At 44.1% G+C, this 26,239-nt stretch overlaps 1 protein-coding gene across 3 annotated transcripts in view; it reads right to left on the bottom strand.

The window, feature by feature from the left end:
* The window catches only part of FGF13 (fibroblast growth factor 13), a gene marked incomplete at both ends in the record, with an annotated part of 500,426 nt that overhangs the window by 60,882 nt on the left and 413,305 nt on the right, over nucleotides 1-26,239 (bottom strand). For 2 of the 3 annotated variants that reach the window (XM_082865073.1, XM_082865071.1), the window contains one exon: nucleotides 2,975-3,085. In XM_082865073.1, the coding sequence (XP_082721199.1) occupies nucleotides 2,975-3,085 (111 nt within the window). Of the gene's footprint in view, nucleotides 1-2,974; nucleotides 3,086-4,992; nucleotides 5,180-26,239 lie in introns of those variants that run through there. The other variant, XM_082865072.1, reaches the window with a different exon arrangement.

The raw sequence follows: 26,239 nt of genomic DNA on the forward strand, positions 1-26,239 counted from the left end.
AAACACCTAATATCTTTTTCCATTTCTGCCAAAATTTTGATGATTTTAATAAATAAAAGGGCCTTCGTTTCTTGTTTTCTGTTGTGTCTACGTAAAAACAAACTCCTTCTACCTCGAAGGGACCATTTTTCTCAGAGATGTGCACACAGTGGGCACTCAGTGTTTGCCGAATACGAAAGCGAGGCCATCCTTTTTTATCAGTTGGGTTAAGATCAATTTCTCAAAGGGAGTAATTTAAAAAGTATATATTAATGTAGATTGGAAAGAGCTGACCCATTGAACTGGTAACACTACTGGAGTTTTGAAAGGAAAGCTGCCTATTCTAACATCGCCCTCATTGAACCCATGGCAGATATAATAAAACCACTCCCTCGAAATGTCTATCATCTTTTCCTTTTCAGGGGGCAATAGATAATTTACAATGGTTGACTTGCTCATGATGAGAGTTTATCGAACTAACATTTATCATTGTACTAAAGCTACCTAAGGTCAGCTTGAATGCATAACATCAAACATATGTTTTTAGAAACAGATGTATCTGGGTAAACGTGAACTGATTTGTTTTACCAAGATCTGGCTTACCGTGTCAGAATTAAAGTATCATAAAATCAACCACGTTGAATTAAGCGAGAAAAAAATGAAAAATCCTAAAAATTAAGAAAAATATAAACATAATACCAGGAATGCATATTAAGGAAACAGTATTAAAATGAAAAAGTGATAGTTGGGAAAAAAACTTGTATTTTTGTTCCACTCATTTAAAATAATTAAGTAAATAATGAATGCCAAGAAAATTGCTTGGCTTGGGGAAAAAAAGAAGCCATCCGCATGGCTAAACTTCCATTTTAATGATGATCATTTTAATGATCACTTTAACCATTAAACATTCTTGTTTCGTGATGACTTACACCCTACAATGTACTTAAGTGGGAAGAAAAGCTAGCTCTCTGGCCCCTGGTTATACTTGGCAGCAAGGGTAGAGTGAAGCCCCACAGACCTGCTATTTATTTTGAGATACTTTTCATCCGTATGCTTCATGTGATGGTAATACCATCAGCTGACTCACCTCTCATTATTTCATTGTGCCTAAACACAGATTCTGTCTCTTTAAAGGCCTGACAATATCATTAGTATACAGAAATGCCATGCCTATCAGTCAGTTATAAGACAACCAAAAGGCACAAGCTATGCATATGCAAGAATTGAAAAGTAAAACCCACTACCTGATTCTATAGTTAAGAAATGGAGCCTTGACTTACATACATATATGTGTGTGTGTCTGTGTGTATATATCTATGTGTGTGTAACATCCTAAAATGACTACATACACAGTGTGATCTTGATGCGTGTGCCATATTGCTGTTTATAAACAAATGAAGTGTCTGGGTTTTTTTTTTTTCCCCTTTTCAGGAAACGCATGTGAACACTGGACCAAAAATAAGTTTTTCACTGATTTCCATCTGCAAAAAAAGTTAAAAGTAGATGGGGGAAAACCTGACCGGGTGGGGTTCATTCGCAGCTGATCGTGAACTTCCTTCCAATAATGCCCAACGAATCTGTTTTGCTGAGGCACTTTGGAAAACGGAGCAGCTTACATCCCCTAATTTCTTTCCCGAACACTGATTTAAACATACAATTTATGGGAATGTTTTATTACTGGTCATAATGGACTCATGTCTGTTATGGGAGTGCAGTAAAACCCTCTAGTTACCCTTGACTCATTTTTTTCAAATAGAAGAAAGAGTATGCATGAGAGAACATCTAGCATACTCATTGTAGAACTTCAGTATCACAACAGTAACACTGCATTTTGCAAAACAGTGCCAAAAAACTAGTAAACCATTTAAGTATAGAACTTTTTCACCCTAGGTACCAACAGAGCTTTCTTTAAGGGTAATTAAAGGTGACTTCCTCTTGAGGTCTTGCATTGGCCATCAATCAGCCCAGGAAGCTTTCTTAAAGGATGTGAAACTCTTTTAACACTCAACATTGGAACCCTTGTCTATAGCTTTGTTGTCTCTAGCCCCACATCTCTGAAAATGCTGCAGAGGACTTGTTAGCATTAAGATGGGCTTTCCTTGGCAATGGGACTATTTCTGGGAAAATAACAAAGCCTGAGGGAAATGCAATATAAATTAGGGAAAATCGGGAAGGAGTGGTGAGAGCTAGGTGGCTTAGCCTCATGGAACATTGAATAGGTCTGCAGCAACCTGCTAATTGCAAAACCCCACCAACTACTACCATTGAAGAGGGCGTTACTATTTGTGAGTTTATGTTTTGATGACTCCAAATAGATAAAGCATATGTAACATAAGGTTATATAATATCTTGGAATCACTATCCTTCAGTAATTGGAAATAAAATTGACTTTCTTTTTGATGTGTTTCTCTTTTAGGTTCACCATGATGGTCTCCAATTCGGTCCTAAGACCACGGATAAAAATAAAGCACTCAAAGAAATGTCTTTACCCACCTGTGGAGGTATCTCAGTGTTAAAATCCCAATTAGTCTGAGAGTTATCAGTGTCTGTGGAGGTGGGGGGAGCAGAAGTGAAAGCTTGTAATGATGAATTCTCCTGACATGAAACCTCTCCTCTCTCTTGGGATGAGACCGGTTCTTAAGAGTAGAGATAACCGTGCTATTTCAGGATCAGTGTGTGGGTGAGTAAATTTTCTGTGGGAAAAAAGTAATAAAATCCAAAGGACAGCCATAAATCTATCCAGATTACCATGGAGATGACATTTGGATTGTTCTTTAGAATGGTGTCAACATTATTTGCTACAGTTCACTATTCTAGATATTTTCATGTTCCCCTTCCTTTAGGTTAACCTGCTGAAACAGGATTATATAGTGCTGACTCTATTTTGGATTTGCTTTGGGATTTAGCAAGGGTTGTTAATTTAAAAAAAAAAGAAAGAAAACACAATGTCAACAACATGCTGGGATATACTATTATTTATTTTGCAGTCACTTACTGTAAGTGCTGTCCTCATCTTTCGTGCCATCAATGGTTCCATCTGCCTGCAGCTGCAAGTGGTAACCTTGTCGGCTGTATAGTTTGGTAACTATACCCTTAAGCTGAGGCTCTGCAAGGAGAAGGATGGTTTGGATCAATTGATAAGTTGTACATATATAGTTGAAAAGACTCAGATTTCAGAACTCTAATTTTATTTAAAAATTTTAGTGGAAAAGGTCAGATGACACTTTTAAAGAGTCCCCTGAAAGAAAGAAAACAAACCAACAAACTCCAAGCTTCAGAACCAATCTCTGAACTGAAGAAACATTTGATTTCTACCTGGTAACACTGGTAAAGCCCTAAAGCTACTGACAGCAGAGACAGTTTCTGATAGCGTGTCCTTTGGCTTACAGAGTGGCACTCCATCTCATTGAGCATTCGAAATGGGTTGGCAAATGGCATATTCTGCCTTTTAACAACGTGCTACTTCTTATGTGGAAGGAAAAGGAGAAATACTAAGATGATTTAGAGTGGGTTTACCAAGCAGGGACCAAAAACACACTAGCAAAGATTTCCCTCAGAAATACCACAATTAGAATAAAGAACTCCCTCCATTCTAAGAAGGTTGAAAACGCATAAATAACCCGGAACCCCATCAAAGGACTTCTATTTAGAAAATTGAGCCGCGATACAAAAAAAGGGGGAGGGGAGAATAAAACAACCATTATCATACCCTATCGTATTAATTATCCTTAGGGAAAATGGGTGCAAAGGGCAGGGGTTTTGTTGGTGGGGAGGAAAGAAAATTAGTTCATATTTATTTTCAAATTTCGTATCAAATATAATTATCCAAAATATTCTCAAAATGATTTTCAATTATGAATCACCATAGATTAATGAAGTGCCTCATTTATCAATAACAGCCATGTTATCCAGAATTTGCTTTTATTGAATACAGACACCTGCACTGAAATGATATTTACGTGATTATTCAGGCCACATAATCATGCTTTGCCACCGCTTAAACCTGTTTAAAAACAAGCCTAATTTACAGCTAATGCCTTAAAAACTTCGAGCGAGCAGAAAATGTGTGTCTGCATTTCTAGTCCAGGATGTGTAGAACACACAAATAGCGAAATAACAGATTGTTGAATAAGTCTGAAATTCTGTGATATTTATCTAGTAAAAGGAAGGAAACAGCTTAAAGGATACATTTGGTTGAGAATAGCCAAATAAGCCGCCTCTACGCCTGAAGGTCTACCTTGACGCAACCCGACACCTCTAGCTGTGTGAATTTCCCCTGGCACCGGAATACCGCGCTACTCTTCTCACTGAACAGGCTCAAAAGGACCCACGATCTGGCTCTGAGTTTAAACTCTCTTGAATCCTGCATTTTAGTAGCAAGTAACCACAGTTTGACTAGTCTCAACCAGATCACTAAGCTCTTTGCCACAGGTTCTAGGAATCCACCCCCTTCTCTCCAGCAAATATTTCAAAGCTGCACCACAAGTCTGTCCCGATAAGCTTAAAAGTGATCAAAGAAACAGAATGCCTAGAGAGCGGAAGCCCACGGCCCTTGGGGTGGAAGCTGGAGGGGAAGGGTCAGAGCTTCGCGGGTGAAGGCAAGGGAGGGATTCCCCGGGTTTCCTGGGGTGGGGGGTGGGCAGGGGTCTGCCCAGCTCCGCGCCTGCAATTAACACGCCACTCACGCGATAGCCACGTCTGGGTCACGCCTGCCCAGAGCCCACGGGCTTGCACACATGTGGCCTGTCTGAAGCTGAATGCGCGCCCGCTGGGCAGGGCATGCCCCCAGGCTCTGCGCCTGTCCCACGGCAGTTGCAATGCAGCAAGCCTGTTACTGTTACGAAGGAGGCGAGAAAGCGATCGCTTCCCACGCACGCACACCGGCTAGGTGGCCACATCCGCACTAGATGGGCCGCCGACAAACTCACCTCCGCTTCCATCCACGCCCCCCAGCCCCCTCCACACCCGTAAAGTACGGGGGGGCAAAAAAGCCAGCCAAGAGCCCCTTCCAACCTGGTCTCCTTCTGCGCCTCTTCTTGGAGCCGAAGAGTTTGACCCGGGAAAAGACGTTTAACTTGTTCTTGTCGCAGCTGGTCTTGCCTTTGCTGGGGCTGCTGACACACTTGCAGGCGTTCGATTTCTCACGCTCCCGGGCTTGTCGCTTCTGCCGGATGAGCGAGCTGGCGATAGCCGCCGCCATGGCCACGACGCCCACCACCACCACTTCTTTCCGGGCCCCTCTCCGGGTTCGCCTCCTCCCCCCGCTCCTCCGCCGCTCGTCCGCTCGGTCTCGCGCCTCCGCCGCCTTCGTCTCCGGAGCCGGCGCTCGCCCGGGCTGCTCCGCGCTCGGGCTTCAGCCGAGGAGGGGGCTCAGCATGCCGGCCGAGCTCCTCCGGCGGTGGTCCGGATCCCGCGCGGGCTGCCGGCTGCCTGGGTCCGAGCCGACGCCACAGCCCCGGGCCGGGATCGCGGGCGAGACTGCCAGGCGGAGGCAGAGCTGCGCGAGTGCGTGCGCTCGGCCCCTGCGCCCCGAGGACACTGTGCGAGTCCAAGTGGCTCGGGTCGGAGTTTGGCGGCACCCACCGCCCGGTGCCGCGCGGCGGGGGCCGGAGGAGGGAGGCAGGCGGAGGGAGGGAGCGCGGGCGGGAGAGAGGCCGGGAGCGCGGGCGGCAGCAGGGAGGGGGGGGATGGAGGAAGCGCGCGGGGGAGCGCGCCCTCGCCCTGGCCCCTCCGAGCCTCCGACTAGTCCTTGCAACTTCTTGGCCTGCCGATCGGGAAAAGTTGGCCTGTGCCAGCTTTCCGACGGGGCTCAAACAGGTAATGGCCTTGCATCTTCGCTGCCGCCGCTGCCGCCGCTACCGCCGCTGCTGCTCTGGGCGCGGCACAGACTCAGTATAGGAATTCCGTCGCCGCAGGCACCCTCCGGAAGAGCGCGACGGCCTCCCGCGGCCCCCTCCCCCGGCGGCCCCTCCCTCCCGGAGCCCAGCCCGCTGGCTCCCGGCCGCGGGCCGCCCCCACCCGCCCCACCCCCCCAAGTCCCCGGCGGGCCGCTCGGGCTAACACCTGTAGGGGCTCAATCTCCCAAACCCTTCTCCCCTCCTCTTCCCCGAAGGAGCTTAGGGAGGAAACAGTGATGGAGGAGGCACTGGGATGAGGCGGTTGGGTTGGAGGAGCCGGGGGTTGCTTGGCGATGGGGGCGGCGGAGCGGGATGTTCCGTTAGTGTGTGACTCTTAGCTGGCCAGGTTACGCCCGGGCTGGAGCCCCCGCCCCAGGCTCGGACTCACAACACCCACTCCCCTCCAAACACACACTCGCTGAGGTTTTTCGCATGGCGACACTTGTAGCCATTGAGGAAGGAGGCCGGGGCTCGCAGACTGCTTTAGCCCCCGCGGCCGCGGCAGCAGCAGTAGCAGCGGCAGCAGCAGCAGAAGGCACTGCAGAGCTGCGCCCGCACGCCACGCTGCCACCCGGTGCTTTTTGCTGACTTTTCATTTCAGGCCAATCTGTGCGGCCCGAACCCCGTTTTTCCTCTCCACAAAACAGAATGCGCCCCCTCGTCATTCTGTTCGGCTTTGGGATCCAAACAAAGAGCTCGGGTGGTGTGCCACAAGCAGTATCTGGGAAATGCAGGGCTGAGCCTCTTTAAGCTCTGGCGCGTCTCCAACACCCTAACTTTCCCCACCCCCTCAAGCGCAGGCAGCCTGCCTCCCTTCACTTCAGGAATCCAGTCTGGCTTGTTGCTCAGTTCGCAAGTTCTGTCCCTTCCCTGTTCTATATTTTAATCTGGAGAAGAAAGAAGGAATTTTGAGGTCAAATGTAACAAACAGAATAGTCCGTCCACATCTCTCCCTTCACACAGACATGATGGTTTTACTACGTTAACTTGATTTCTGATGCCAGAAAGGAAGCCCCCCAATAGTAAGTCTGCTCCAACGTGGAGCTACCACTATGCTGTTTACTGGACCTCCACCCCTTTGCAGATCTTTTCAGAATTGATACAGATGCAAAACCAAATGCCTAGACTCTGGTCCTTTCCTGAGCTCTTTAGCCTGAACCTCAACTAAGAAACTGAAATCTTTCAGGCTTCTTAGCCCATCAGAGTTGAATCACTTGAACCTTCTGTAAATTTCATTGCTCCACCGGGGAGGCTGCTGCCACCTCCCTTCCACCTTTCTCCAACCTTGAAGTGTCTCTTGCCCTGTCAGAAGCACGATTATGTGTCTGCTAAAGTGGGCGGGGGTGAAAGTGCAGGGACTGAAATGGATAGATGCAGGAGAATGATGCCGAATGGTCTGAAATCCCCTGCAGGTTAGTCTAGTGCTCCTTCGTGCTTTGCACTTTCCCAAAAGAAAAGGAAGGACAAGGTAGGAGAGTTTTAGCACCTCAAGCCCATCGAAGTATCTTCAGACCTGAATTCACAGGGGAAAAACCCTGGTCTGCTCCCACAGAACTCTGAACACCTTAAAAATGGGGACTGGGGCTTGGTCACCACTATATTCCCATCTCCTGGCACCGTTCCTGTCACATGATTTATGCTCAATAAAAGTTTATTGAAAATAATTGACAAATGACTGATCGATACTGATTCTGAAGGGTAGGAAGATGTTCCCTGGCTCAGAGTGTATGTGATTTGAATTCCAAGTACCACGAAGGGAAATAATCTCACCAAAAGAGGGGTCAAAAGGAGCTCTGACCAGGACCAAATATTTGGGGTGTGGGACGGACAGTTATGAGATTCCTACTCACTGGCCATGTTTTTACCTTCTGCTGAGTACCAACTCCAAGGGCCTTTTTTTTTTTTTCTTTCTTTCCTCTTGCTTCTCTCTTGGGACCTTGAACCAAAGCAGGCATGACAAAGCTAAAGAAAGACAGAGTTCTGATTCAGGCAAGGGAGAGAACTTGGGAAGAATGAGGGAATGGTACTGAGAAAATGAGGAGGGCTTTCCCGGGCTCTTTCCTCCGCTTCTCCACCGGGAGAGCACTCATTGTTTGCTTGTCCAAATGCCATTCACAAGGTATTTTCAGGTGGGTATTTGAGGTAGACAGGCACGAAGAAGACTTCAGGAACATATAATGAAGAGGAGGGGCACGTCACTACAAAGTCACAAACACAAACATGTAAATACGCCAGCTCTGTCACTAACCCCTACCCACCACCTCAGGCTTTTTTTTAAAAAATACATTAGAGAATTAAACTCTATGCCATGAGCATGGAACCACTGGGTCAAAGCTGATAACCAAATGATTCTATGGGTGTTTATAGATATCTTCCTTGCTCTAACGTCTCTTGAAAAGTGAGAGGTATGGGGGAACCAGACTCTGTGTCCCATGTCCCTGTCAGCCCATAAAATGTACTTCTGCCTATTTATATCCCCCCTTTAGTCTTTCAACTCCATGGACAGGAAAACGAATGACGTGTGATGGGTGAGACTGGAGATAGGGGCAGCTAACTCTCTGTGGTGTGTCTGCCTACAGACCACATGTGTTCTCCTGTCTCCTTCAGTGAGAGAACTCACAGAGGTCTATCACTGGAGAGGGATCACGGTGGGCAGGGGGTGGCGGGGAGGGACTGAATGAAAGCCATTTTGACTTTGGGTCCAAACTATATTGTACAATCACGTTAACCACTAATGAAGCAGATATTTTCATCCTTTCCTAACTCTCGTGTGTATTTCTCAGGTGCTCTCAGAGAAGAGTGTGAATATAACTCTGAAACCCTCAAAGCAGATCTGTGCTAAAACCCCATTCATCTTTTTTATTTCTAAAAGATTTTTTTGATGTGGACAATTTTTTAAAGTCTTTATTGAATTTGTTACAATACTGCTTCTGTTTTATGGCCGCGAGGCATGTGGGATCCTAGCTCCCTGATCAGGGATTGAACCTGCACCCCCTGCATTGGAAGGCAAAGTCTTAACCACTGGACCACTGGATTTGGGAAGTCCCAAATCCCCATTCATCTTGGGAAGGCAATAATGAAAGAAAGACTCGCAGGCCACCCTAGAGAAGCATATTTTGCCTTTCCTTGCTGTCTTACTGCCACCCCAGGCCAGCAGCATGACATTTCAGTGGGAGGATGAATAAAGAACATTCCTTTGACACTTCCAAAGTGTCTTTTGCTCCTGTCTTGCTCTGCTCCTACCAGTTCCCCCTGCGCCCTTGTTAGGGAACTTCCTGGATCTCCTGCAGATCCAGAGTTTCAATTCTCCCTGCTTAACTCCAAGGCTCCCAACTCCTCTATGCTAGGTGGGCCTACTCGCTGCAGCTCCTCCCAGACCTTTGCTCCCCACTGCCCTAACCACCAAGCTCTCTCCTCCATCGGATTCAGGAAGAAAGCATCCTTGGCTCCTTTCTCCAAGTCAACTCACAGAGAGTTCTAGCCTGGGAGACAGGAGGCATACCTTTGAATCCTGTCTCTACCACTAACTGGCTGTGTGACCTTGGACATGTCGTATCTCCTGTTGGCGCTTCATCTTTCCCACCTTTATTTATTTTTTAAAAATATTTATTTATTGATTTGGCTGGGTCAGATCTTAGTTGCGGCATGTGGGATCTCTTAGTTGCAGCACGCAGGCTCTTAGTTGTGGCATGTGGGATCTTGTCCCCAACCAGGGATCGAACGCCCCCTGCATTGGGAGCATGGGGTTTTAACCACTGGCCCACCAGGGAGGTCCAAGTTTTCCCATCTTTAAAATCATCCTTGAGACTTGATGAATGGCTTTCAAATCGTATCCTGCAGAGCCCTAAGAGTACACAGATGTAAGTTCCCTCACCCGTGTTTCAACCATAGCACTTCTTTCCTCTCTTTTATATATTGGGACTCATCGTGTGATTTCTTATGAAAAAGATAAAAATAAAAAGATTCCACTACTAAAAACAAAACATTTGAAGACCTCTGGATGAGATGTTCTGGAAAGTCTTTTGGGCCCTGGGAGCCTATGATTTTTCTGCCTGTTCCTCCTACCTCTTCACCTTGCCCTCCTCACACTTGCCCTCTGCCCTTTCTCTTCCCACCGCATCAGAATATAAACTCCACATGGGATCCCCAAGAAAAATACGAGTCTCCTCGGCTCCATTCTTCACGGGTTCACTTGAGAAGCAGGCTTTGGCATTCTTTTCAGGGAGAGTTATGTGAGCTATCAGAGCAGAGAATGCGATTGTTGTCTGCCAATCTCTCTTGGCAGGCCTTGGCGGAGCTGGAAAGAAGCTGGGGGGACCTGCTCTCAAGAGGCATCTCCAGGAGAGAGGCAGAAACCCAAACAGATGTGACTGTGATGAGTAAAAACGAGAGAATTCAGACAGCCTCATCAGGAGCAGCCTCAGTACTTTCTGAGCAGGAAGGAACTGGCTGTCTTTCTGAAAAGATTTCAAACACCCTTCCTCCATGAAGTGAAGATAAACATACTCAGAGCCACTTGCCAGTTGGCTCTCCAACTTCACTGACAGTCCATCAAAACATCTCAGTGACCAGCTAGTTACCAGGTCAAGGACTGATGATGAGCTCAAAGGGAGGGAAGGGGGGCAGGTTCAAGTGCACCACGGTCAAGCAGCACTGGGATCCAGCTGGTAACTGAGTAGGGCAGCAGAGGGGGTATTGAAGAGGCTGGGCAGCAAGTACCACCTTTTGTCGTCTATTTAATTATGTCCAAAAGCTGAGAGAAACGACTGGATAGAAATACAAATGAGGAGATTAGAGAAACGCCATTAGCAAAGGCTCCGGCCACTTAACTCCAACCAGGAAGAAAAATGAAATTTAAGGAAATCTCGTCAATGTCACACTGGAATTCTGGAGACAGAAAGAATGACTACTGTATTCTGTAACATAACCTGACAAATGTATTAGCTGGCAAAGAGTCTCTCCTAGTCAGATCATTTAGGGGAATTATGCTTCAGAAACAAAGATCCCCAGAATCAATTTTTTTAGCAATTGATTGGCTCTCTCCTGATTCGCATTCGGAATGAAAAGCCAGGGAACCCTAGGCTTGCACTGCTCTAGAATAGTGGGGTTGGTCTTCATTATGTCCCCTTTCTGAGATCATTCTCTAAATACTTAAGCTGTAGAATGTACTGAAGCCACCTCTGGTTTATATTTAAATCAAATAAATAAATAAATAGATAGATAAATAAATAAAATCAATTGGGAACACACTAATTAATTCTGATCCTTAAGAGGAAAAATCCTATAACCCATATAAAAATTTCATTGTGCAGTCATAATTTATGAACATTAAAACCATAAAGCACCCTGATGCTATTAATCATATCTATGAATTCAGCTCCTTGCCATTTTAATTAGCCATAGCAGCTGCAACATCAAGAGTTCAAGGTCCCTGATTACCTGCTTGGTCACTTTAATCAAGAAAACCTGGAGAGGACATGGAAGCAACCTAAGTGTCCATCACTGGATGAATGGATAAAGAAGAAGTGGCACATATATACAATGGAATATTACTCAGCCATAAAAAGAAACGAAATTGAGTTATTTGTAGTGAGCTGGATGGACCTAGAGTCTGTCATACAGAGTGAGGTAAGTCAGAAAGAGAGAGACAAATACCGTATGCTAACACATATATGTGGAATCTAAGAAAAAAAAGTGTTCTGAAGAACCTAGGGGCAGGACAGGAATAAAGACGCAGACGTAGAGAATGGACTTTAGGATATGGGAAGGGGGAAGGGTAAGCTGGGACGAAGTGAGAGAGTGGCATGGATATATATACACTACCAAATGTAAAATAGATAGCTAGTGGGAAGCAGCCGCATAGCACAGGGAGATCAGCTGGGTGCTTTGTGACCACCTAGAGGGGTGGGATAGGGAGGGTGGGAGGGCGATGCAAGAGTGAGGAGATATGGGGATATATGTATACATATAGCTGATTCACTGTGTTATAAAGCAGAGACTAACACACCATTGTAAAGCAATTATACTGCAATAAAGATGTTTAAAAAAAAGAAAGAAAGCAAAAGAAAACCTGGAGAAAAATATCCGATTGCTGGGGTGGAAGTTTCTCCCTTGGTCATTCGGAGAGAGGAAGGATCACAAGAAAATGAGCTTAAGCTTCAAGATGTGGGGATTGAAGTTTTGTACAAGGAAAACATCTTTTCAGCAGGGGTTGTCAACTACCGTAGCTGATTGCTGATTTTCCTATAGAAGCTTTCGTGACTACAACAGAAACCTTATCTACCTTGGTGGATATGTGGACTCAAGGCTCTCATTCTGTCATTAAAACGACACTACTATTCACATACCCATGACCTGCAACCAAGGAGGGGTCACGAGGAAAAGGGTAGCAACACCATTACTGAGAAAGCGTAAGGTCCTGTCTGATGGGGCATGGAGATAACTAGTGCCTTTGCCTTTGGAAGATCATATTGGGTGAACTTGGAACATGTGGGTCAAGGCAGTCGCACCCATTTTCTAAAGTTTCTCTCGTTTAACGTGTGGGTAATACTTTGTACATACAACACATTTATTCTCTACTACATGGTTTGCCCCAGTGGTGACGGAGCATGCAGAGCCAGCAAAAGCACCAGCTTCTCTGAGATCGATTTAGTTTTATTCAATAATACCTGAAGACCTTGAAGGAACAGTTGTTATTTTATGAGGTGACTGGTGGCTAACAAACATAAATGAGGTGTTTCTATGATGAAACACTTATGGCAGATGAGAAATGCGCAAAACTCAGAGGCAAAACATCTGTAACACTGGGTTCATTTCTTGCCCAGTGAACTAAGTGATCTAAATGAAAAGCTAGGGGCAGAAAAGAATGGAGGATTTGAGGCAGAAGCAGACAGTCATTTTTCTGGATCTAAGCTGTTTCAGGAAATAGGATTTCTGGAGGAAGGTGACCTAAACTCAAGATGTGTGGAAGGGAATGCAGTGTTTACAAATGATCTAATGTTCACGGTTACTCAGCAGAGGGGGGCGGGATTCACAAGCAGTATAAGGAACTCTGGATTGATTTCCTATTTGCCAATGGTACTGTTTCCATCAACTTCCTGTCAAGGGTTGCCATCTTTGAAAGGAGCAGAGAGGTATGGGAAACTACTTCAGTGCTCTCTCAGGATTAAGTCTTAACACATCTCTTTTCAGACAGCAGTCAGAATTTGGGCAGCAGAACCTGCCGAATTTGGAGAAGATGGTATCCTCCAGATTCTAAGGAGGGGTCAAAGGCCAGGTCGATGATCCCCCTGAGAACTGTGCAGATGCCCTAGAGGATTTTTAAACTCTCCACTCTGCTTTAGTTGTTGTTCATTTGTTTTTCGGTTTGGGTTTTTGTTGTTGTTGTTGTTGTTGTTTTTTGCCCAAACTGGGGCTTCAAATGGTGATAACACTCGATAAATACTGTGGTTATAATTGGATAAGCAACTTAAACCTTACAACACCTGTAAGGTAGGTGTTGTCATTATTGCCATTTTATAGAAGAGGAGAGGGCAGTCTAGAGAGACTAAGCGATATATCTATGGTTTCCTGGCCTGTACGTAGGTGGCAGTGCCCATATTTAAACTAAAGCTCCCTAGCCCTTTTTCTTCTTGGCACCGGGTTCGGAATTTGGGTCGCTAAACAGTGGTGCTCGGATATGGCTATCTCTTGGCTTGGTTAACAGAAGAAGATGGAATATGGCATGCTTTTCAACTCAGTTATGTTTTTTCTTTTTAAAAAAAAAACAAAAGTGAATTGTGAAACAAACAAGAATAGATATGACCTCTGCATATTTATTAGCACAGTTCATAACTTCTTAGAGTGATATTTAAAGGAAACTTCACTACCTTTCTCACTAAAATTCAACGATTATAAATCACTGCTTAATGCTACTCTGGGTTTCTCAGCCCAGGGAGTACTTTGACACCAGGGCCTGGTCTGACTCAGGTAATCTGGGGTTTGGGGATGCTATGAGACCCAAAAGACATTCCCCGGACTTTTTCTTCACCCCTACTTAGTGGAGACAAGAAGTGAAAGCTACTCCCAATTCTCTCAGTTCTTTTCATACAGGGAAAACTGGCTTTCCACACTGTAAGCACTTTTGTGCCATCTGCTTCCAGCTACAGGAAGCTCGAGTTCAGCCCAAAGAGAGAAAAATATTACACACAATGTATTCACTTCCACGCTCTGACGCCCATGACTATTCTTTTGCAATCGGGTTTCTCCAGCATCCATTCTAACTAATTTGCTCTAACTTTTCCCTTCTGACAAACAGTTAAAAGTATAATCAACAGATTGAAACTATTTACTAACTTCTCCTGTAACCACTGAAGACCTCAAGCAATTTGAGAAGCTGATTTCATAACAGGGGCCTTGATGCTCAATTAACAACCTCATTTTAGAGAAGAGATCTGAGGCAAGAGAAGTTAAATGAATTTGTCCTGGGCCAAACTGTTCATTCATTCATTTAAAATCGACTGAGAACCATTTGCCATGTACCAAGCTACACCCCGAAGGGGTGCAAAGGTACCTTGAAAGACGCAAAGGTACGAATAGCTACAATGGGTTTATCGAGCACTAACTATATCCCTGGCACTCTTCTAAGTACCTTACCCTTATTGACTCACTTAATACTTAACAACCACCTTATGGGCTTATCCCCATTCTACAGATGAAGAAGCTGAGGCAAAAAGAGGTTAATGAGTTCATTCAGGTAAGAAGTGGAGGATTCAAATCCATGCATTCTGACTTACATCCCATGTTCTTAAAACTGCTCTACTGCCTCTCCAGTGACTGTCCCTGGCCTCAAGTGGAGGAGAAAGAGAAGTAAATAAAATGACTAAAACCAAATGTGATGAAGCACAGTAAGAGTGGTACCAATGTCCAAAGTGCTGGGAGCATGCAAAAGGAGGCACAGCTAACTGTGGGCAGAAGTCGTCAGCTTCAGAAAACACACACACACACACACACACACACACACACACACACACACACACACACACACAAAACCATCCCACTAAAGATGGATTTTGGAGGATGAGAAAGAGCTAGGAAGTCGGGGAATGAAACCGGGTAAAGCCAGACTTCAAACCTGGGTTAAACTGACTTCTGGTGCTGAGTTCTTACCAGGCTATGTTACTTCACCTCAGGTGAGAGGATTTACACAATCTTGGATTATGATGCCCCTACACTTCGAATCACTTGGCAACAAGTTGATCCCCTATTGTAACCATTCTCCAGGAGTGTACTTTTCTGTGAAATATTGATTACAGGTATGGTCGTGAAGCATTCTGGGGACTGGGAGAAATAAAATGTGCTAGGTGGAGGCTCTGATGCACGTTTGTGAGTTGTTTATTTCTTGCTTGTAAACCAACTGTCTTCCCTTCCCCACTCACTGATCGCGTTCCGCACAATATTGTCAATGGTGATGTTCAAGTGTACAGTAGTTTATCGATTTACAACTGCCATCAGCTGAGGGTTTAGTAGAAGTAATCCTTTTGGAAAGATGCCAATCAAAATGAAAATTAAATTGGCATGTATGCCACAGTGAGTCATGCATTCTCCTCCTGCAATAACTGGGGTGAGCTTAGCAACCAGAGATTTGCGTGTGGGCAGTTATTAAATAATTTTATGATGATGATGATAAAACTTTAAGCTAAAAAATGAATTAAAGATTATGGGGAGGGCTTCCTTGGTGGCGCAGTGGTTGAGAGTCCGCCTGCCGATGCAGGGGACATGGGTTCGTACCCCGGTCCGGGAAGATCCCACATGCCGCGGAGCAACTAAGCCCGTGCGCCACAACTACTGAGCCTGCCTGCACTCTGGAGCCCGCGTGCTGCAACTACTGAAGCCTGCGCGCCTAGAGCCTGTGCTCCGCAACAAGAGAAGCCCGCGCACCACAACGAAGAGTAGCCCCTGCTCGCCGCAACTAGAGAGAGCCTGCGCGCAGCAACAAATACCCCACTTCCCTTCTTCATATTCACCATTCACTCTAATTTTATCATATATTATGTGTGTGTCTGTGTGTATATATTCCTGGCGATTCCTCCCTATAGGTTTCAATATCCCTTTTAGAGAGGGACAACTAGTATTTGGTTGACCTTTGAATATATTTAAAACATCAAAAATATTCCTACTCACTGCATTCCTCTTCTTATGCTCCTTCAATTGTTCAATTGTTTTGCTTCAATTCTGGAAATTTAGCCATCAACTCTTCATCTACTGCTTCCCCTTAAGTCTCTATTCTTCTTCTGAAGCTTCTATTAGGTGTAAGTGAGACGTCATTCTCTCCTCCATTCTTTCTTACTTCTCTTTCCTAGTCCCATCTCTTTAACTTTGTAGAATCGGGGTGCTTCACCGATTCCCTCTCTAGTTGGATTTAGTCTATTGCTTGATTTTGTTTTTATTCCACTGATGCACCCACAAATACTGTATTATACATTACATAATATAAATTACATATAGCATATTAAAAATTATATATGTATATACATACATGCATGTGTATACATATATACACACACATATATACTTTTTATAATGTCTGTTTCATCTTTTCTAATATGTCTGCTATTTTTTTCACAGCATGCTGTTTATACCTTATGGATTCTATTCCTTCCTTTATCCTATGGAACATTTTGGAGATGCTTATGTTAAAGTCTCTTTCATATTGCCTTATTACACAGCTTTTCTGGAATATAGATCACCCTGTTTATTGTCACTTCTGACTACCCCTGCAGTGTCTTATTTCCCTTCTTGCTCTGGAAATTTGACTGTGGGCTCACCTTCAGCAGGAGAGTTCTTTTCTGTAGAAGTCCTATGTGAACCCTGCATAGCAGACTTATCCATCTCTACAATTCTGTGTTCTTTCTCTGCCAGTACTCTCTGAGTTTCACTGGATCAAAGTCCATTTTTAAATTTTAATTTCCCAGCTTTTTAGTATCAGTTAAGACGTGGGGCTTTGATTTCTTACACTCTAGGCCCAGAATGGACACTCCACCTATATGCTGCATCCCCAGGCCTTGAGTCCTGATTTATCACGAGCTGGACAGGACTTCTGGCTCCTAGCTTTATGCAGGAAGTTCGAGGCTCTGCATCAGGGCTGTGGCTTCACCTTAAGCCCCAAGATATATATCCAAGTCTAGTACTCTTGATGGCCATGTAGCTTTAACGGTTGCACTTTGCTTTGGCTTTGAATTGCTGCCTTGTTTCTGTCACCTGGAAAGTTTTCTTTTTAGATTTTGAATTTTCTTTCATATTGTCAAAGACATGCTTCTGTTTTATCCACTCTTTCTATGTTTTTATGGAAGGATAGGGGCTTCTGCAAGACCTTAGTTCAACATATTGACTAGAAGTCCTGATTCAAACTTTATTTCCACCATTAACACTAAAATTGCTTATACTAAGATCATCAATAACCTTCTTATTGTTACTTGCAATGACTGCTTCTCAGTCATTACTTTACACAACCCTTCAGCAGCATTGGATGCCACTGACCATTCTCTTCTTGACATTCTTCCATAGGCTTCTCGAGGTTCTGTTCTCCTGGTTTTCCTCCTACCTATATTTCACTACTCCTTCTCAGTCTCCTTTTCCTGTTACTGACCATTTGAGTTCCTTAGGATTCTGTCTTAAGCTGTGTAATTTCTCCCTCATTCTTCTCTTTGTAGGTATTTACTCTTCATTCATCCACTCAACGAGTGTTCTTGGAGTACTTACTATGTGCCGGGCTGAGCTGTAGGTACACAGCAGTGAACAAGGCAGATGGGATCGGGCTCACATGGACATGAGAGTCCCATGAAGAGCCAAAGAGTGAACTCTTAAACATAAATAAGTAGTTATAAATTGTGATTGCTGCTATAAAACAAAAGAACAGAATGCTAGTTGAGAGCAGTACCAAAGAAACTAATTGAGATTGGAAAGTCAGGGAAGGACTCTAAAAGGAGATGACACCTAGCTGACTCTTAATATATGATAGGGACCCAGCCTCATGAATAGTGTAGGAAATAACTACCTTTTCTACTGTAACAACTCCAGAAATATCCATCATTTTTGATGGAGTTCAGGACATCATGCCCCTAAATATGGCACATTGAAAATGTTAAGCTGAAGGAGTTTGAGAAAACAGCAAAAGCAGGAAAGTCACTCTCACCTTCCATCCTCCCTTCTCCCCAGACACACGTCATAAAAACCCTCATGTGTGGGCTTCCCTGGTGGCGCAGTGGTTGAGAGTCCGCCTGCCGATGCAGGGGACACGGGTTCGTGCCCCTGTCCGGGGAGATCCCACGTGCCGCGGAGCGGCTGGGCCCGTGAGCCGTGGCCGCTGAGCCTGCGCGTCCGGAGCCTGTGCTCCGCAGCGGGAGAGGCCACAGCAGTGAGAGGTCCGCGTACCGCAAAAAAAAAAAAAACAAAACCCTCATGTGAGAAGTGCCCTTCTCGTACCCAGGGGAAAGGAGCATCATTATCTCCAAAGGCCTTGCTGAGTTTCCCCCAGTTTACTACACTTACCTCATACTCCTTGGCCTATTATATTTCTACATGACTGCCCGTTCTTCATCAAAACTAGCATAAAAATACTCAGGTCTAATTGTTCCTTCTGGTCTGCATTTCCTTATGAAGACTCTTATGTCACGTAAACCTGACGCTAAGTAATTTTGTATGTTTTTCTCTGGTTAATTTGTCTTTGTGTGCTGTTCAGACCCAGCCAGGGTTGAGGCTGGGTCTGAAACCCAAAAGGGTTGAGGCAAACTTTGTCCTCCCCTACACTTTCATCAGCTCAGACAGCTCCTCTGAGCTCTACACATGGATAGTTCTACCCAAATGCCATCCAGGACCTCGAACTAAACAAATCTGAAATTGAACTCATCTCCCCAAACTGTTTCCTCCTCTCTTATTCCATGTGGCTATTACACGTGTTTCTCGTAGCCTACGCCTTTCTGGATTCATCCACCATCTCAGTCAAGCCAGGAACTTAGGTATGATCCTGTGTCCTTTGCTTTCCCACCTCACTTCCAAGGAGTAACCAAGTACTGCAGGTTCTGTATTCTTACTGTCTTCTGTAAATCCCTATCGTTAAGACTTTCGCCTATTCCAGTTTTATTTCTCGCCTGAATTTCCCCATGGCCTCCTCTCTGCTCACTGCTCCAATGTTAGCAGACAAATCCGATCAGGCACGCCCTGTTAACAACTCTCGGCGGCTCTCCACTGCCAAGCCTTCCATTATGAGGCCCCAGACTTCCTTGTCACGCCTCCTTCCTTTCTCAGCCACATTGTATTTCAGCCGTACCAAAGGACTTCCCTTCCTCAAGACACCCCTTCCAGCCCTTCAGCCACTCCAACTGCTACAGCTTTGAAAATTCTCTTCCCTCTCACTAGCAAATGCTTTAAGATTTATTTCAGGCGTGATCTCCCCTGGGAAACCTTCCTCAACAATCCCCCTGTAAAGACAGTTTCTTCTTCTCTGCTCCATAGCTATGATGGCATTTACAGTGTTCATTTTCCGTCGACCTGTCTGTCACGCCCACCAAACAGTGAGCTCCCACGGCAGGGACAGAGCCCTCATTTCTGGATGCCCACAGCTACAAAGAGTAGGGACTCAATAACATGACTGTTTCTTGGCTAAATGAATTAGCTAACTGTCCCTTTCTCTGTTTATAAAGGAGGCATCTGGAAAACTGAAATGCAGGACGGGTCTATTTTGATAAGAGTAGGTTCACCTACAAATGCATGTTAGAAGGTAGCCATGTTTTCACATAGACAGAAGAACTATATAGTTCAGGCATCCAACTATAAGCCAGGAATGACTGGATCCTTGTGAAAGGGAAAGAAGTTAAATCACGTTGGTAACTAGGTTGGCCCATATTTCATATTAAAATAATTCTTCAGAAGTATACAACACGTTAAGGTCTGACAGAGCCCTTTTACAACCATTGTCTGATTTGCTATGCTTGAGAACTGGTGACGAAGCCAGAGGAGATTTCAGTTGGCTCCATTTTACAGACCAGAAAACTGTTTCTCACCAAGAGGTCATGGTTTGCCTACCATCACACACCTAATTTATTGATTGATCAGTTGAGGCCCTGCCTCATTCCAAGGAGGCAGTGTAGTTGCTTACAAAAAGGTATGCAGGGAAACAGAGGGCAGCGGAGTGAAGAAAGAAGTCAAAGGGTAGCAGAGGCCAGCAGGCTTTCAAACCTCAGGTTTCTGAGTCCTAGGCTCCTTCCCTTTCAGCTCCATTAGGTTGTGACTCCTAAAGCCACTGGGTTTAGGAAACCCAGTGGGTTTCAACCACTGGGCAGTGAGCGGCAGGAGTTCTGTTTGCATTTAAAAAAAAAAAAGAAAAGAAAAAAGGAGCAACAATTTTGACCTCACAAAGCAATAATATCCCCTCAAATGCAAGCACTGACAGTTAAATCCAAACTTGAATTACTGTAGCTATCCTGCTTGGACTAGAAACCTCATCAACCAACAGACAGAGGCATGGTGAAATGAGCTGAGACCACAAAGAAAACTGGCCCACGAGGGTACAGGGGCTTGGGTTTGTTTTTCAGAGAGAAAGAGAGAGAGAGAGAGAGAGGGAGAGAGAGAGAGAGAGGGAGAGATTAATATATAATTAATAAATATATTTAATACATATACATATTAAATATATATATTAAAATTAATTAGATCAAGAGGTGACTCGGTTTCTGAGGTAAATGAATTCAATTCTGATCACATCCCACCTTACAGTCATCCGCCTGCTCCTAGATTTTGATGAGAGTTTAAACAATGATGTGGCTTTACTTGGATCCCATGCCTCAACCAGAATCACAGTTACCATTTTCCTAAGTGTTTTATTGAAATTGAAAATGATAATACCTATAAAACCTCTCCAGGGCTGACATTTCCAAGTCTTTTTCAGCACAAACAAAATTAGAAAATGGAAAATATAACCTTTCCCGCCCTGTGTTTTCTTCACAGTGTATACAATTGAAAGGTAGTCTCTATTCCAGAACCACGACCAACCAGCAGGAATAATAATGATGAGGAGGAGTGACAATAGAAGCTAGCATGTTTTGGAGCTTTTACTCTGGACCAGGCTCTGTTCTGAACCCTTTACGCGTGTTGACTTACTCAACGATCACAGCAACCCTATGAGGTGGGAACGATTATTATCCCCATGTTACAAAAGAGAACAATGAGGTACAATGAGGTTAAAGTTTTGGCTAAGCTAGTGACTGCTGGAACTGGGTTCCTAACCCAGACAAATCCTGCTACACTCAGATGTGCAAATCATCTTTTTTTCTTTAATTTTTCTTTTCTTTTCTTTTGATTCTTTTCTCTTTTTTAAAAAAATTTATTTATTTATTTTTGTCTGCGTTGGGTCTTCGTTGCGGTGCGCGGGCTTCTCATTGTGGTGGCTTCTCTTGTTGCAGAGCACGGGCTCTAGGCGCACAGGCTTCAGTAGTTGTGGCACGCGGGCTCAGTAGTTGTGGCTCGCCGGCTAGTTGCTCTGAGGCATGTGGGATCTTCCCGGACCAGGGCTCGAACCCGTGTCCCCTGCATCGGCAGGCGGATTCTTAACCACTGCGCCACCAGGGAAGCCCCAAATAATCTTAATTTATAGTTGTTTGGTCAAACAGATGGATTACAGATTTCATGGATCACTTCTGACTTTTTCTACTCCTTGTTGCTGTTTTCTGTTTATATCATTGTCAATTAACATTCCAGTAGTAGAGGCTCAGGGAAGTAAAAACCTATAGGAAGTTGTATGAATTTCTTCAAGAAGTGGAAATATGTTTCAGGGTTTCTTGTGGGTTTTTTTTCCGCCTTGATGCCCATTGCAGTGATTTCTATCATACTTCGCAGCTTTGAAATCACTTTTTCCCCTGTACACAGCTAACCCTGGTGTTGCCATGGAGACTGAGATCAATGCCACAAGAGGGGCCCTCATTTGCATATTTTGTTGATTAGCAGGGGTATTTGCTAATCCCTTCCAAATTCTCCCATCCACTACCATGACTAATCTCACACGTTGGCAATATATGGGATTCAAGAATGGTAGGAACTGATCCTCTCAGGTTATTTAACACTTGAGTTCTGTTCAGTAACAGCTTAATTAAACCTCGAGGAAAAAAAAGTCAACAGAAAAATAAAAGTAAGTCTTTAAGGAAGTTTGTTAATACGAAGGGAAAGTTAGAATTCACCGCTGTGAGGAAGAGCAAAGAATACAGTAATATAATACAACATAAATGGTACTTTTCATTCTGAGTATTCAGGAGTTGCTCATCCTGACCAAGTCTCATGTATTAAGAGTCTTCTCTGTGCCTGGCAATGCGCCAGGTGCTGTCATATCTGTTACTTCATTTCATTTTCACAATAATCCAATGAGGCCCAGAGCAGCTGAGTCACATGCCCCAATTCAGACACCCACCAAGTGATACTATCTTAACAAAGCTGGACCACCCAAGTGTCTGACTCCCTCCACGCCCCTGGAGTGAGTGGGACTGGAGATGGAGCTTACTTGCCATCCAATAACTTGATTCTCTACAAGATAGCAATAGGGTCAATGAAAAGAAACTGCAAGGAAATAGATCAGGGCTCACTTTGACAATGCCATTTCTAACAATAGGGGCTGTCCAAAAACGGATAGAATGGATTCTCTCGGGAGGTAATCAGCGTCCTGTCATTGGAACTGTTCATATAGGGGCTGCGGGGTTCACACAGGCCTGGTAAACTCTTATCAGATGTTGTAGAGAGGATTCTAGCATTTAGTGAACGACTGAATCAAATCATTGTGGATCCCACTGTCAAAGCCCAACACAAAAAGACCACCAGAGAAGCCCGCTGGTCATAAAAACATGCTGGGCGTGAGAAAGGCACCCCCTGAGTAGTGGCTCAAAAGGGAGAGTTAGTGGAGAATACTTCGAGCATTCTAGAGGCTGGGATTGGTCATAAGGTGGTTTTAAAGCAGAATTTTGTTAAGCTCAGTCCTTTCAAATCCAGATCAGAATTTGTAAATTAGGTGAGTTGCTGGAATAGTCAGTGGTCTTATCTTTGAATCACAGGAGTAAATGTGGATTTACTGTTAGAACAGTCCAAGCTAAAAAACAATAATACACAAAGAAGCTGTCACAGACCAGAAGAGATGAAGATGTGACGATTAAATGAGATATGGTACCCTGGATGGGACTCTGGAAGGGAACAAGGGTATTAGTGGAGAAACTGGTGAAATCTGAATAAAATCTGGGGTTTATTTGATAGTAATGTACCAGTGTTGGTTTCTTAGTTTTCATAGATGTACCATAGTAATTTAAGATGTTAACATTAGGGAAAATTGGATGAAGGGTAAGTGGGAACTCTCTGTATCATCTTTGCAACTTTTCTGTAAATCTAAAATTATTCAAAAAATTTTAAGTTTATGAAGAAACAGTTTGAGTTTCATTTGTCTTGTTCATCATGGCTTGCTTCAATTGATCTAGTTTTTGAGTCATAGATCAATATGTTTTACAAGTTGTGGTCTGTTTTGTTTCTCACCTTGATTTGGAAAACATTTCACGGGCCTTCTAGTCTGAATAGAGTTTCTATGTAACCTGAACTATGGGGAAATAAGTAATCGGATTTGATGGGGATGGAAAAGGTGTGTCTAAAATGAGACCTATTTTTTCACTTTTTTTTCCCAATTTTATAATTTCCTGAGTTAAGGGGACCATCTTGAGTACACAAATGATGCTGTACCAACAGGGCAGCGAGAAGAAAGCCGCTGAGTTTGTAGGGAAAGGCACGCACGCCCTCTGTCACTGCTAACAGAAAAGCACCAAGTAAAGACTAGTGAAGCCCATGGTATGGTTATTTACCAGGGGATACAGCTCGCCGAATCTAACACCCAGAGCACGAGGAGTTGACACAGGCCTAGGACAGCTCCTTTCTGTCTCATTGAATCAGAAACTGCACTCTTGTTCTTCCTAAGCTGTACTGGGAGATTTCTCAGCTAGCAAGCACCAGACATTACGCATTTCAAGTTTTTCCCTCTTCAGAGGAGCCGGCTGCAGATGGTGTTTGTGACTGCAGCAGAGGAAATGCCACTGAAGGCAAAGAGTATTGATAATATAATAGCTTCTTTCCTAACTAAGGATATTTGTTTTGGCATGCATTTCCACTGACATTTCCTTTTACGTGCCCGGGAAGCTTGAAGTTCCTTTTCTCCTCCCTGCAAAAATACTGACATTATTGGTAATGGACAAAGCATGACTTAGCATTTGCAAAAGCAAGGACTAGGCGTTGTATTGAGGCAACTTTTGTTACGGGTTTGCACATGATAATTAGAAATAGTATTCAGTTGTGTCCAAGGTCAACTGTCATTTCCACTTTTCGAACTACAGGCTTGATGGAATGATGGAAAGAAGAATCCTGGGCCTGAGTCTCAGTTCTCTTCATAACTTGTCTTGAGACTTTTGGAAAACTGTCTGCACTCTGTCTAGATGTTTCCTCATCTAGAAAATAAGAGGCCTATGTACACAAAACCTCTTTGAATTTAATTAACCCACCACTAATCAGAAGAACAATGGTCATGGGAGTTTATCACATAGCCATAGAATTATTTGTCCATCATATTCACTTGCTTCATCAAATTGAAAAAGACATGAAGCACAGGAAGCCTGAAGCCCCAGGGCAGGTTCTCCACTTAATACAGAAGATAGTGGGCCATATGGCAGAGTGGTTAAGAGCACAAACTCTGCCACTAGAAAACTTAGGTGTGATTTTTGAGTCCATACCACGGGAGCTGTGTGACCTTAGAACACCAATTAATCTCTCTGTTCCTCAGTTTCTTCAGCTGTAAGATGAAAATAACTACAGTACCTATCTCCTAGGGTAATTGTGAGAGCTCAATGGATTAATATTGGTAAAGAGCTTAGCGTGTATTTGGCATATAGTATATACACAATAAATTGTACTTGCTGCTTCTGTTATTCTTCTTGTTGACACATCTTATTAAAGCCAACTTTATCTGCACAGATATCTTGACAAAAACAGCCAGAACCTTCCATCTAGTACAGACCAACAGAAGTGACTAATATTCAGTTGAGACCTCCAATGGGATCCCATCTCCTGAGCCCGCCCTGGTCTGAACTGTCTGGAATGGAAGAGAATAATAGCAAATACTTACATCGTACCTACTGTATGGGCCAGACACCGGTCCATTATATGTATTAGTTAATTTTATCCTACTGAAGAGGTGGGTACTATTATTCTCCATAATTTGGGGGATGATAAAACTGAGGTATGAGGAGGTAAAGCAACTTGCCTAAGTGGCAGCTAGTATATATCAGAGGCAGGATTTGGACCTTAACAGTCTGGTTCCAGAGTCCCTGCTTTTAACCCTATGCTTTGCTGCCATAATAATAGCTCATATCTATTAAGTGCCCACTGAGTGCTACACTCATTACAAACCTTATCTCTAACCCTTATGGTAACCCTGCAAGGAAGGTATTACGCTTACCTCAGTTTTTAACAGACATGGACAGTGATGCTGAGAAAGCCTAAGTAACTTGCCCAACATCACAGAGCGACGGAGGGCTAGAGGCTGTCTCTTTAACCCGTGTTCTGCCCACTCTACTGCACTGTCTCTTAGCAAGAATGAAATTCCTGTTTTTTAGCTTAGTTTTTTTTTCTTTTCTTAAACTCAGAGTCTTTCTAGTGGGAGATGAAGGTACATTTTGCTCAGTGACAAATTTCTGGAGGGGCTGGATAACTGCAACACCAGCGTTCTCTCTGGGAAATCTGCAGAGCGGGCCCATTATTGAGGGTCAGGAAGCAGTAGCCTTGGGTGAAGGGCCCCTGCTGCTGGCCCAGGTCCCACAGGCACTGAGGAGATCTGTAGATCTCTCCAACAAGAAGATTTTCTCTTCTATAAAGGGAAAGCGTTGCTGAAGCACATAAAGAAAGCTTTCATATGAAATTCAAATTTGCTCAACCTTCCTGAGAATGAATCTTAAGGGAACAAAATAACATTCTGACTAAAGCCCATAATCACATCACTTTTTACATGATGAAATACAATGAGATGCCTGGAAGAAATCACCGTGGAACAAATTCACCCGATTTAATTCTATGGCAGAACCGTTCTTCTAGATGTACTCTGGAAGCACACAGGCTATCAAAGAAGCCAACACATTTTCGTGATCTACTAGGAAAACATATCTAGTAAAATGTGAGACAGAGCCAATGATTAATATTCCTTGTCCTTAGATGCTTGGAACCATGGCCTACAAAGAATGCTCCAAAAGGCATCACAGTGAACAACAAAGGGCTGGAAAAATGTATCAGCTCTGCAGTGTTCATGCTTCTCCCACTGGACATTA

The sequence above is a fragment of the Leucopleurus acutus genome (assembly GCF_964270905.1).
Source record: "Leucopleurus acutus genome assembly, chromosome: X".
Lineage (NCBI taxonomy): Eukaryota > Metazoa > Chordata > Mammalia > Artiodactyla > Delphinidae > Leucopleurus > Leucopleurus acutus.